At 37.9% G+C, this 13,353-nt stretch overlaps 1 protein-coding gene across 1 annotated transcript in view; it reads right to left on the minus strand.

Moving 5' to 3' along the window:
- The window catches only part of CPO (carboxypeptidase O), a 30,096-nt gene extending 18,666 nt beyond the window's left edge, over positions 1-11,430 (minus strand). Inside the window, exons 1-2 of the mRNA XM_007501853.3 lie at positions 11,274-11,430; positions 107-206 (exon numbers count right to left, since the gene is read on the minus strand). Coding sequence (XP_007501915.1) covers positions 107-206; positions 11,274-11,353 — 180 coding nt within the window. The 5' untranslated portion in view covers positions 11,354-11,430. The remainder of the gene's footprint in view (positions 1-106; positions 207-11,273) is intronic.
- Between the last annotated feature and the right edge of the window lie 1,923 nt (positions 11,431-13,353).

Consider the following 13,353-nt stretch of genomic DNA (forward strand, 5'->3'; position numbering starts at 1 on the left):
GTCCCACATCTCTGCCTTCCAGGGGTCCTTTAAGCCAGCTCCTTTAGAAGAGACTCCAATTGTCTCTCTCTAAAGAGAGCTGTGCCTTCTATGGGACTTTGCTCACCTCCTCAATGGGGTGATACTTCTTGTAGTCATAGTTCTCCAAGTAGCTCCTGGGATCCTCCTTCTCCTCCAGTTCTCCATGTCCATTGTTTGTCAGGGTTCTGTGAAGGGTAGCCATGAAAATCCCAAAATCAATGGCATCAGAGCTCTAGAGCTCTAGGACCTTAGAGGCTATCTAGCCCAACCCCTTCTGCTTTTACAAAAGGGGAAACTGAGATCCACAGAGACAGTGCTCTGACAGTGCTCTACATTAATTGGATACATTATATCAATTGAAAATTTCCCCTTTGTGAAAATTTTTGTTTTCTTTTTCTGACACTTATTTTATCTATTGTACCATGCTACCCTGAGTGGAGAAAGTGTAACAGTTCTAAACAACTGTATGAATATTATTGCTTTATTTGGAGTTTATAAAAGGCTTCCTTTGCCACATTACCCAATGCACCTTCATAGGTGGCATTTTTTAACCCTTACCTTCTGTCTTAGAATCAATACTGGGTATTGGTTCTAAGGCTAAAGAGCAATAAGGGCTAAATAAGGGGGGTTAAGTGACTTTCTCAGGGTCAGACAACTAGAAAGCACCTGAGGTCAAATTTGAACCCAGGACCTCTCATCTCTAGGCCTGTCTCTAAAACCATTGAACCATTGAGCCACCAATCTGCCCCCATAAACCTATAGACTTTTTTTAAGGATCACAATCATTTATCTTTATTGAGCATCACTCTAATATGCCAAGTTTTAATATTTCACTGTTCCCCTCCTTTCTCCATTCATTCAGCAAAATGTATTGAGAATCTTTTGTATACTTAATATGTTAGGCACTTCAGAGATCACAAAAAAATTTGACAAAATCCCTGATCTTAAGGAAGGTATAATTCATTTAGGAAGATCAAACAGAAACATGAAAAAATTAACAACATAAATGCAAAAACACAAGAGGTGTGACAAGATTATTTATGCTAAGTACCAAGTAAGTAGTAAAAATACCCACAACCTACAACTTCCAAGAAGAAAGACATCCATATGAAGATGAGGAGCTACGTTTATAGCCTAGATTTGGAGTCAAGAACCTGGGCTTCAAACCAAAAGGTGCTACTAACCACAGTAGTACCTTGGTACTCATCCATCATTCATTCATTCCAGAAGGCAGGTTGAGTACCAAAAATATTGAGTATGAAGTGAATGTTTTCCATAAGGAATAATGTGAATTGAATTGAATTAATCTGTTCCAGACATCCAGAAAACCCAGATTTTGTAAGGCATTATTGCATTAATGGAATAGGATCTTACTAAATAAATGTCAGTATACATAGACAAAATGTAAAAACAGTAATTAGTTTAAATAAAAAAAAATTGAACTTAACTTTGCCTGGGCTGAGAGGAGTTCGTGACCTAAGGGGATGGTGGGGAGGAGTATTGTCTAGAAGAAAAGTCACCTTCCATAAGGCACTTGCCCTTCTGGAGTTCTTTCTCTTTCTCTTTTCTGCCCCTTATCGTCACTGAACCCTGCTGGAGATTAACCAGTATAAGCTTCACAAGAAATCTAACCAATGATGTTTGTTTTTGTCTGCATTTCAAAATTCCTCTAAAGTGGGAAATGGTCTGGGCATTTAGCAAATTTACAATTCTGCTTGATCAAACTTTCTCAGGGCACTCTTTTTCAACAAGTTTGGCACTTACATGTTCTTGATTAATGAAATGGGGACATCTTCCTTTGCCTCCTCCTAACCTGAAGAAAACTCCACACATGCACCCACTAGCCACTGCTACTCACTTTGAAATTCCTGCAGCCAATCAGGGTTGAACTTTTCTTCAAGCCCCTGAACTAACACATGATCCTTTGTCTTGTCTGGAGTAGGCCTGCACTTCCTGAGATGTCAAGGACAACAAGTTCTAGCAAACTCATCAAGTGCCAAGTAAACACTGAATACAGTGACAATTTTTTTCTCATCAAAATGCATCAAATGCCAAATTTAACAAGTTCTGAAAGTATCGTGTCAAGGTTGGACTGTTCTTATAAGACTTCAGACAAGTCATTTAAACTCATTGGACCTCAATTTTCCCATTTGTAAAATGAATGGGTTGAATCCTAAGATTTTCTAAGGTCATTTCCAGCTGGAAAGAAAATGAAATCAACCATCCAGTTGATAGTACTGATGGGAGGCGTAAGCAAAGGGCAAGTACCTAATCAATGACAAGGTTATTATTCATAGTCACTATAATTCTTATTTGTGGAGTTTATATGTATATTATTTTATTATATATATTACATATAGTGTTATACATAATATCTAATATCACGCATATGTATGAGTAGTACAATGTGCAATCCTCATCATGAATGGTCTTCAGTGGGGTGCTTGTGCCTGCTATCATAGAGAAGGCACATACTGAGCCAGTTGGTGTAGCATGTTTATGGCCCCAGACATCTAAAAGCATCACAGACCTATTATTCCTCAGTCTCTGGTAGGTAAATGCCCCTTGTCCTTCTAAGAAGTTAGGAGACTGAATATTGTGCAACTAATTAGCATGCCAGAGTCTCATTTGTTATTGGAATTAACTAGACAAATTGCTCAGCCAACTAGGAATGGCCATGCACCAGTAATCCAGCTCCAAATCTCTTGCTTGTGAACAAACATGTATCTTCCTGATTAACACCAGTATGTCTACTTGTTAACTAAGCAAGAAAGTCTCCAAACAGGAATTCATTATAACTTGACAATTTTAGCCATTGGCATAGCTATTTCCCAAGTAATCCCAATAAGTCTTGAAGACGCAGAGGCTGAAAGGGACCTTACAGAGACCAAAAATCAGGTAGAGTTAAAAATTATTATGAAGGTATGAAGAAAGTTTACATTTCCAAACAAGATCCATGTGAGTTAAGTTCTTAAACCAGGGAAAAACATGGACTTCTGAACTTTCACCTACCTCATTAAGGGTGGTTCTGTTGCCTGTATAATTGCTGTCAGAAGGGAGAAAGCACAAAAGGAGAGGCAAAGGTAATTAGAGCCCAAGTATGGGAAATAGCCCTAGAAGGACAACCTTGCTCCCTGATTTTTTTTCTGAGAAACACTGTGGCATCGTATAAAGCTCTGGAACAGAAACTAAAAAAACCCACATTCAAATCCAACTAAATCCAAATCCATATTAACTGTGTTACTCTGAGCCTCGGTTTCCTCATCAGTAAAATGGGGATAATACTAATAGGATGAGTCACATAGGTCTGTTGTGAAAATCAAATGAGATAAGGTATTTAAAGTGCTTTGGGAAATTCACAGTCCTGTGTAACTATGGTTTATTATTATTTCTGTCCCTGAACATCTTGTTTTTGGAGTTTTGATCATTGTGACTGCATGAATATTTCTATATGTAAAGGACAGAAAAAAAGATTACATATTTAACCATGACTCAGTCTTGTATAGCTAACTTTTAAAGTATACATAAACTAATATGTTAAAACTGACAAAAGCTTATTGTTATCTTCTTCAAACTTCCTCCCGCTCACTTTTTTACATGTTTCACTGTTTTTCTTCCCTTTCCCCTCATTATTTTAGAGTATGTCTTTCGTAACTAACTTTCTGCAGGGAAGTAAGGCCAGATGACATTAACAGAAATCAGTCCAGAAATTCATGTGATTTTTATAGGACAGAGCAAGGTCAGTTCGATTCCTTTGCCAGAACAATTGATCAACAGTTTCAATTGTAGCATCAGAAAAAAGATTATTTGGGAGATTATGCTGGAAACACAGCAGAAACCTGTTGAAAACTCAGAAAGGTCTGTGGCAATGTCAAATGTCAGAAGAAGAAATGCTCTTTTAATGACCCCAAGGTCCCCAGAAAGGAAAATTTCATTTTTTTCAGTATTAATATTGAAATACAATGGGGAAGGGGGGAGCAACTAGGTGGCTCAGTGAATTGAGAGCCAGGCCTAGAGATGAGAGGTCAAAACTGGCCTCAGACATTTCCTAGCTCTGTGACCCTGGGCAAGTCACTTAACCCTCACTGCCCAGTCCTTAGCACTCTTCTGCCTTGGAACCAATACGTAGTATTGATTGAAGGAAAGGGTTAAAAAAAGAAAGAATACTGTTATTGCTATATAAGGAATCGAGGTTGTAAAATGGATAGAAAACCAGCTCTGGAGTGAAGAAAACCTGAGTTTAAATCTGGCCTCAGACACTTACTAGATGTGTCACTTAATCCTGTTTGCTTCAGTTTCCTCTTCTGTAAAATGAGCTGGAGAAGGAAATGGCAAACCACTCCAGTATTTTTGCCAACAAACCCAAAATGGAGTCAGGAAGAGTGGGACATGAGTGAAATGACTGAACAGTCACACAAATTGTTGCTCTATGGCAGTGAAACATTGAGTGAACATGACTGCCCCTAAAAAACCACAATGGGTACCACACAAAGAATAATGGGGAGTGCATGGTAGAGATGGACAAGTGGCAATACAGAACTGAGGAGGAACTTCTAAAAAGAATAAGAGAAAAGAACAACATGAAGGAATTGTCTGGGAGGAAGAGCCAGTGGGCTAGTCACATGGCAAAAGCAAGGAATGCCATGAGGACAGCCACAAAGCTCTTCTGGCACACTTTTCCTGAAATTGGAAAAACTCAAGGAAGTTGTTGAGTAGTCTTGGTGGACACCATGGGGAAAACATGAACAAGAGTCACACATGTTAGGTAGGCAAGTATAGGTTGTGATCTGCATTACTGGGAAGAATTCCCGGATTTATGTGATTTGATTCCAGAGCCTTTGCACCCAGTGTTTGAGAATTGAGAGCAGGTAAGGAGAGCTTTTGAAGACAAGGGGCATAATCTGTGCCTCACTGAGGTAGGCGAAAGAATGTGTTCAAGAAACAAGGTCAGTCTGGTTACCATGAAGAGTGCATGAGGGGAACTCATGTGCAATTAGCTTGGGAAGATATGTTGAAGTTACATTGTGAAGGGTTTAAAATGCAAAAAGAGGAGTTTATATTCTTGAGCAAAGGGAAGGCATGTTTTTAGGGAGGAGAGAAGCCAATGGGTAAAGATAGAAAATTATAAGCAGAGAAGCTGACTGAAGGAGCAAGCTCTCAGAGGAAATAGGAAGAGATGGGGGCAGAGAAAAGATAGGCTTTGGCTTAGAGAAAGCTCACTTCTTTTTGTTGGTTTTTTTCCCTAGTTTGCATATCGACACAATTTTTAAAAATCATTTTCTGACATTTTGTGATCCATGTTCTTTCCCTCCCTCTCTCCTACTGCTCTCCTTTCCCATAGATGGCAAGTAAGATTATAAGGTGGGACATATGTTATCATATAATACTTATTTCCATGTTCATCATAATGTGAAAGAAGACATATGACACTTATACTAGAGAAAAATTCTCGGAGGAAATAAAGTGAAGAATGGTATGTTTCTATCTGCATTCAGATTCTATCAGTTCTTTCTAAGGTGATGGATAGCCTTTCTTTGTGGAGTCTCTTGGAGTTGTCCTGGATCCGTGCATTGCTGATAATGGTTGTCATTCACAGCTGATTATTTTGCTTTATTGCTGTTAGTGTATAAAATGTTCTCCTGGTTCCATTTACTTCACTTTGCATCACTTCATAGAAAATCTTTCTAGGTTTTTTTTTGGTCACTATTTTGTTTGCCATTTCTCATGGAACAATACTATTTTATTACAGGCATATACCACAACTTGTTCAGCCATTCCCCTGTTGATGGGCATCCCTTCAATTTCTTGGTTTTTGCTACTACAAAAAAAAAAAAAAAGCTGCTATAAATGTTTCTATACAAGCAGGTCCTTTTGTCCTCTCTTTGAGCTCTTTGGGATACAACCCTCGTAGTGGTATTGCTGGGTCAAAGGGTATGCCCAATTTGATGGCCCTTTGGGCATGGTTCCAGAGGCAGTGCAAACATTGGTGTCCTCATTTCATAGGTGGGGAAAATGAGATTCAGAGATGTTGTATTGCATCCATTTTAATCAAGTTCAACATAGTTCTGAGAATGATAAATTGGGGAATTTACTTTTTAAAAAGATACTCTGCTTTTAAAAGATTCCCCAATAAAGTGAAATAGGTATCTCCCCTGGTGGAGTTATAATTTACAATCGTTAAACTTACATACAACTTTTTTCTCCTTTAACATTTATGATGTATTGGAAAAAGCATTAGATTTGATTGGAGGACCTGGGTTGGAATTCTGATTCCTATGTGCTCTCTGGCTGACTTTGGGCAAGTCACATAACTTCTGTATGTCTCATATTCCTCCTCTGTAAAATGAAGGGACTAGATTAGATGATAATGAAGTTCACTTCCAGTGCTAAATAATGTCTTTAAAAAAGAAATAATTGCCCAAAGAAATAATACAGGACCTATTAACTATAAGTTCAGAGATGGGATTGATCGTCCATCCACTTTCCAAACTAGAGTCATGTAGGAAGTTTTATGACAGAAATGGGGTTATAGTTGGTTTCAGAAATGCAAAAATTCATTGCTCCATAAACTCTCTAAAGCCTTAAGGTTTGCAAAACTCTTTGCAATTGTTAACTCATTTGTATGAATGAGGATACAAAAAAAAGTAGCTTTTTTGCAAATCTCTTTGCAACTGTTAACTTATTTATGCAAGTGAGAAAACAAAAATGACAGCCTTTGACCATTATTATGCCTGTATTTTAACAAAACTTTTCAGAACTGGGCTTTTCTGCCGATCTGGACAATCTGGAAACTACTCAACGTGGATTCAATTTTTAAAAATCTATTAAGTGCCTACTATATGCAAGATTCTGAGCTAAGAGCTAGAGATACAGAGACAAAAATAAGATTCTTCGCATTCCAGAAGCTTACATTCTACTAAGGAGATACAATTTGTACACAGATATGTAAACATAATGTATCCATAATGGAATACAATGTAATCTTAGAGGAATAATGAGACTTCCTATAAGAGGGGCACCTGAGATGTCCTTTGAGGGATTCGTTTAGGCAAAAGTCAGAAGAGACCCCAAACCAAACATGGAAAATAGTCTGTCCAAAGCCTTGGGAGATGAAGTATTACTTCTGGAGGAAACAATTAGACCAGCAAGTGTGACTATGAAATTAGACCGGTTGAATAAGCAGAGACTAGGAAATATGGGACTTTAAATGTTAGGCTGTATTTCAAAGTTAAAAAGAAAAGAAAAGAAGTTCGAATAGTAGATCAAAGAACTTGATCGATAAATTTAACTGTGATCTATTAGCAAATTTCTAATCCGGTTCCCTTTTTTATTTTAAAACTTATTTGTTTATCCATATTAAAATTCCATATTCCATTTGGTGAAAGGGTTTTTCCTTTGTTTGCTCTGAAATCATTGTCAGTTCCTCTAAACGAGGGTTCTTAATCTCAGGTCTGCGAATGTGAGTTTTTGGAATAAATATTTGATCATTGTATTTTGATATAATTCATTTCCTTTGCTAACCTATATATTTTGCATTAGGCATTTTAAAACATTTTTCTAAGAAGGGGCTTAAAGGTTTCATCAGACTATCAAAAGTATCCACAACAAAATAGGCAAAAAACTTCTGTTCTGTAATAATCCATGAATATATTTGTCACTTGAATGAAATCATTCCCTATGGTGTTCGATCCTCTTACAGTTTACATAGGCTGGAGGCAGGAGGGCGAGTTATCTCACTAGTCTTAGAGCCGAAAAATGCCTTAGATGCCACCTTGTCCAGATCCTCTCCCTCCCTTACCAGTTTACTGATGAAGGGTCCAGAAGAGCTCGATGATTGGGTTAACGTTTCTTGGTATCTTGGTAAGCACATCTCTATGCCCCTCACTAACCATTTTCAGATGTTATCTTTTTGAAATGATTCCCTGCTAGAACTGGGCCAAGGAAAGATCAAGAATTCTTTCTTTCTACTGAGTTCATCTAAGATGGGAAAAATCTGACCCTCCAGTGTTCAGGTGAAGGCTTTTGATATTAAAAAGAGCTTACCCTTTTAATATCGAACCAAAATATGATACTTAACCTCCCCAAGTCAAATAGAACACTTAAGCCAATATTTAAACCCCTTGTTCAGAGACTTGATATTGCTTTTACCTTGTCAATTTCTAGACTGATGCATAATACATGAGGAATGGGAAGGAGAGGGAAGGCTAGCTAATCCCCCAAATTAGCACCCGTCTTATTTCATGTTATCAAATGGAAGGATTATTGTATTTTGTGTATTCTTTTTGAACTGGAACTCATAAAATGTTTAACAGAGAAAATGATTCTTTGGGATTCATCATTAATAAATTTCCCCAGATCAAAGATTTCCAAGTCAGAGTTTTGACAGGCATCCACAAAGAGGTTTCTACATAACAGATACTGGTGCAAAAATAAGATATTTGGGAGCCCTCCGGGGGAAAAGAAACTACTTAAGCATTTTATAGTATTTTCTTTTCAAAGCAATAAACAGAAGTCTAATTAGTTTCCAGAATGGAAATGATAGCCAGTAATTGCTGGTTTTTGGAGTAGGGAGGAGTCATATAATAAGAAGCATTTTTTGTTTCAATGCTATTAAATGAAAATTAATCTGAAAATAATCAATAAGGACAAATAGCCCCATTCTAAACTGCTTTTTTTTCTTCAAGTCCTATAGTGGGGGGTGGTCAGCAGGAGCCAGCTCATTTGAAGCCCCCTGACTGGGGTCAGCCTCTTTAGTGGATTGCACAAGTCTTGGAAATCATTTTTATCTTTCAAGGATGTTGAATATTCTTAACTCTGCTTTACAGATAAGGCATCTCAAGTACAAAGATCATCACTATTAGAAATGATGATGATACACTATAGTGAAAGGAGCACTGTTTTTGGAGTTCAGAAGGCCTATCATCAAAGGATCTGGACTTGAGCCCCAGATTTACAATTTATCACCTCTGTTATCTTGGGCATATGGACTCATGACACTAGGTCTCAGTTTCCTCATATATAAAAAAGTGGTTGGATTAGATCTTAAATTTTTGGCAATCTGACAAAATCTATGGACTCCTCAGAATATTTTTTAATTCATAGTTGAAGGAAGTCCTAAATTTCAATTAGATAATATCAAAAGAAGGTAATAAAAATAAAGATGTATTTTTTTCTCATCCAAGTTCACAAATTGCTCTCCCAAATTTCTCCACTACCCCAAGTCTAGATCAGACTAGATGGCCTATGAAGTTGCCCTCTAGTTCTAAGTCAATGGTCTTACAGTTCTAAGAGTAATTCATATTTACATAGTGCCTTAAAGTTAATGAACATAATGTCCTCAAAGTAACCCTAGGAGGTAAGTAGTACAAGTATTATGATCCCCTTTTATAGATTAGGAAACTGAAATTAAGAGAAGTTCAGTAACTTTTCCTATGGCTATATAGTTTGAAGTTGGGGTTCAAAATCTCATCTTCATGCTTTTTTTAAAACCCTTACCTTCTGTCTTAGAATTAATACTGGGCATTGATTCTAAGACAGAAGAGTGGTAAGGGCTAGGCAATGGGGTTTAAGTGACTTACCCAGGTCACACAGCCAAGAAGTGTCTGAGGCCAGATTTGAACCCAGGACCTCCCAGCTCTGGACCTGACTCTCAATCCACTGAGCCACCCAGCTGCCTGCCCCCATCTTCATGCTTTTAACTATATCATGTGGCATAGTGGGAAGAATATTACCTCTACAGGCCAAGAACATGGATTCCCATCCTACCTCTAATTCTTACTACTAATGTGACCTTATGGCAAGTTATAACAACTCCCTATCTTCATGGTTCTCATTTCAATGACCTCTGCAATCCCTTCTAATTCTAGAGCTATGATGCCTATAGGGCAGCTAGACGATTCAGTGGACAGGGTGCCCAGGCCCAAAATCAAGAAGACTCATCTTCCTAAGTTTAAAAAAAAAAAAAGAAGAAATCATTGACTTTAGACACTTACTGGCTGAGCAAGTACGCACACAAATTCCTTAACCCTGCTTACATATTTCTGGGTAAGTAAGTCACTTCACTCTGCCTCAGTTTCCTCATCTGTAAAATGAGCTGGAGAAGGAAATGGCAAACAACTCCAATATCTTAGCCAAGAAAACCTGAAATGTTTCTGGTAAGTCACTCCACCCCGTTAGCTTCAGTTTGCTCATCTGTAAAATGAGTTGGAGTAGGAAAGGGCAAACCATGCCAGTATCTTTGCCAAGAAAACCCCAAATGGAATCTTAAAGAGTCAGACATGATTGAAACAATTGAACAATAGCAAAAATGACCCTGAGAGTGAAAAAAAAATATTCCAACATATAATTTGGTAACACAGGGAAGCCAGACTTCAGCAGTTGGACGGAATTCAGTCTGTGTATCTGAAGAACTTGTCCCCAGTCACAGCACATTTCGGGGGCAGGGAGGAGAATGGAATTTAGGATAATCTAAGACTAAGTCTATTTGCTTAGTCTACTCAGTCATGTGGTATAAATCCATGTTGGCAACAAAAAGCAGCCTGAGAGTTGCATGTCAAATAGACTAGATAAGGGAACCAGAGCAAACAAACTGAGAGATGATGAAAACATGGAATATGGATTTCTTTTCTTTTGTCTTTAATATTCACCCTTTATTGAATAAAGAAAACTACTTCCAAGAACTCACCCGTGCTATGATAATGTCTGACGTTAGATACTATTTCCCTTTTTCTAAATAAATTTAGCTGATAAAAATTCCAGAATCTCTAATGTTTTTATTGCTAATGTGGGGAAAAGTGTTTATCTTGGAATGTTTCCTTCAAGGTTCAGCTGGTGAATCAACTCTTCCTGGAAGTCTTTTCCAGTTCCCTGAGTTGTTAGTACTCTCGCCATCCTCAAATAAGCAGGCAACTAAATGTTATAGCAGCTCTTTGCTCCAAGAGACTCTCAGTTCTTTAGGTCAAGGCTGGTTTTCATTTTGTCTTTGTATCGCCGGAGCCTGGCAGAGCATCTCACTTAGAGTAATTGCTCATTGGATTGGATCTTGAGCATGCTATAATGGCCAGGACTGGACCCCATTGGACTATCCCTCTCCCCTTTTACATTACTATAAGTTTTCTACTGAAGCTTTATGCAATAGTTTCTTCTTCTACATAATGAAGAAGTTAAACTAGATACCCTGGTCTAAGGTTACTTCCAACCCTAACACTATATAACTCCAAGCTTCTCAATTCCCCTTTTCATGTCATACTCACCCATCATACTGCACTTGCAGTCCAAAATTTTGAGGGACAAGAAACCCCAAGAGACAAACAGTCCAAAGCAACTTCTTCATTCTTCTGCAGAGATGTTATAGCTGTCTAGATACCACTCGCAGGGAAAAATGTCTCACAGAAAACAGGAAAAGAGTGCTGACACAAATGAAGATAAGATAAAGCAGAGCTAGGCCCTCAGGTTTTTATGACTAACGTAAGTGAGCAAGTCTAAGGTCAAATAAATCAAGCAGATGTGAGGCTTGGTCCATATAAATATTTGCACAAATTCATGGTTGTTAGTTACATTCCCCTTCCCCCCATCTCTTATAATTCCTTTACTGATCTCCTTCCTACTGATCAGTAGAGGAACAAGGCAGTTTTTAAACAAAATAAAGTAGCTGAGCTGGTGGATCTACTTTAAAGTTTGCAAAGAACTTTTCATAGAATATCTCATTTGAGCTTCCCTACAACCCAGCATTATCCCCATTTTACAGATGAGGAAATGGGTGGTCAGAGAACTTGAGTGACTTGCTAATGGTCACATGATTAGTAAGTGGGATTTGAACCTAAAGGAGATGTTGAAAGAGAATGTAGGACAGGTAGAACTCTTCTTGTATGGGAATGAAAAAAAAAGAGTGTTTTGATAGTCAAAACAGGGTTATGATTGAATATAAAGGCTTGGTCATGGATAAAATGATAAAATGGTTCTCTTCCCATTGGAGCTTAAAACAGACACTAGTCCATTCAGTGGTTCATTCCTTTAAAGACAAGGGAGAGGGTGCGGGGTGGGGTAGGGGAAAGCAATATCCCAGAATAGACATTATAGGAAATTAGGAAAAAGAGGAAATTCTTATCTCATTGCAACTTGTTTTCCTCTCAACCACCAGGTCTTCCAACTTCCTGCATCCTGATTGTCTTTTGATCACACTGGCTTCTATCTTGGTTCCTTTATTGGACATCAGCATCCAGTTGATTGCTCCTCGTATTTCCATGAAACTTGCATACTGATGACCATCTGTGACTATTCTCTTTGCTTTGGTGACCTACCTATGGTGAGTAGTTTCCTTCCCTTCCCTCCCACATCCCAGGCATTAATGTGATAGTTGTGTTTAGATGCTAACTTTATCATAGCACAAAGTCTAAATCATATGATAACAATGAGATGCAGAAAAGTTCAGAAACTTCTCCAAAGTCATCTTGGTAATAAAGTAGAGTAATTCCTGTGAGACTTGATCCTTGTTCCCTTTTATCTAGAGTAGCTAAGGTCTTTTCTAATCCACCCACTCCAGAGATGGTTCTTCTAGGTCAAAGAAAGGGTCTCTTGAGGCTGGGACCCCCAATTTATTCCTAAACCATTTATATCTAGATTGGACAATGATAGTACCTTTTGTATAAACTAGTGTGTCAACTCAAATTGACAAGCATTTCTTAATTGATTTCTATGTGTCAGGCATTGTGGGATATAAAAAGAATAAAAAAACTTGAAAATTACTACATGAGATAATGATTAATTAAACAAGTAGAACCAAGAGAACATTATATGCAGCTACAGATGTAATATTTGAAGAACTAGTGAATGTTCACCTCCAATGAATGAACTGAGAAGTGGAAACATAAGAAGACAGAATCTATATACTTTGCCATATGATAGCTTCTATGGTGGAGGGTGGGCAGGAAGGAAGTGACTAAAAGATAAATAAATTTGAGAACACATATGAAAAAAAAGAAAATAGAGATAGCTACTACGCTCAAAGAGCTCACAATCTAATGGAAAGTCACAAGGAACAAACAAGTACATGCAAACAAAGTATATTCATGATAAACTAAAGAGAATTACAGAAGGAAAGCAGTAATTTAAGGATATCTAGGAAAAGTTTCTTGTAGAAGGAGGGATTTCAAGTGTTTTCAATAGGAATGAGTGTGTATTTTGTCAAAAGCTTTTTCTGCGCTGGTGGAGTTGTGAATTGATCCAACCATTCTGGAGGGCAATTTGGAACTATGCCCAAAGGGTGATAAAAGACTGTCTGCCCTTTGATCCAGCCATAGCACTGCTGGGCTTGTACCCCAAAGAGATAATACG

This window comes from Monodelphis domestica, chromosome 8 (genome assembly GCF_027887165.1).
Source record: "Monodelphis domestica isolate mMonDom1 chromosome 8, mMonDom1.pri, whole genome shotgun sequence".
NCBI classification, from domain to species: Eukaryota; Metazoa; Chordata; class Mammalia; order Didelphimorphia; family Didelphidae; genus Monodelphis; species Monodelphis domestica.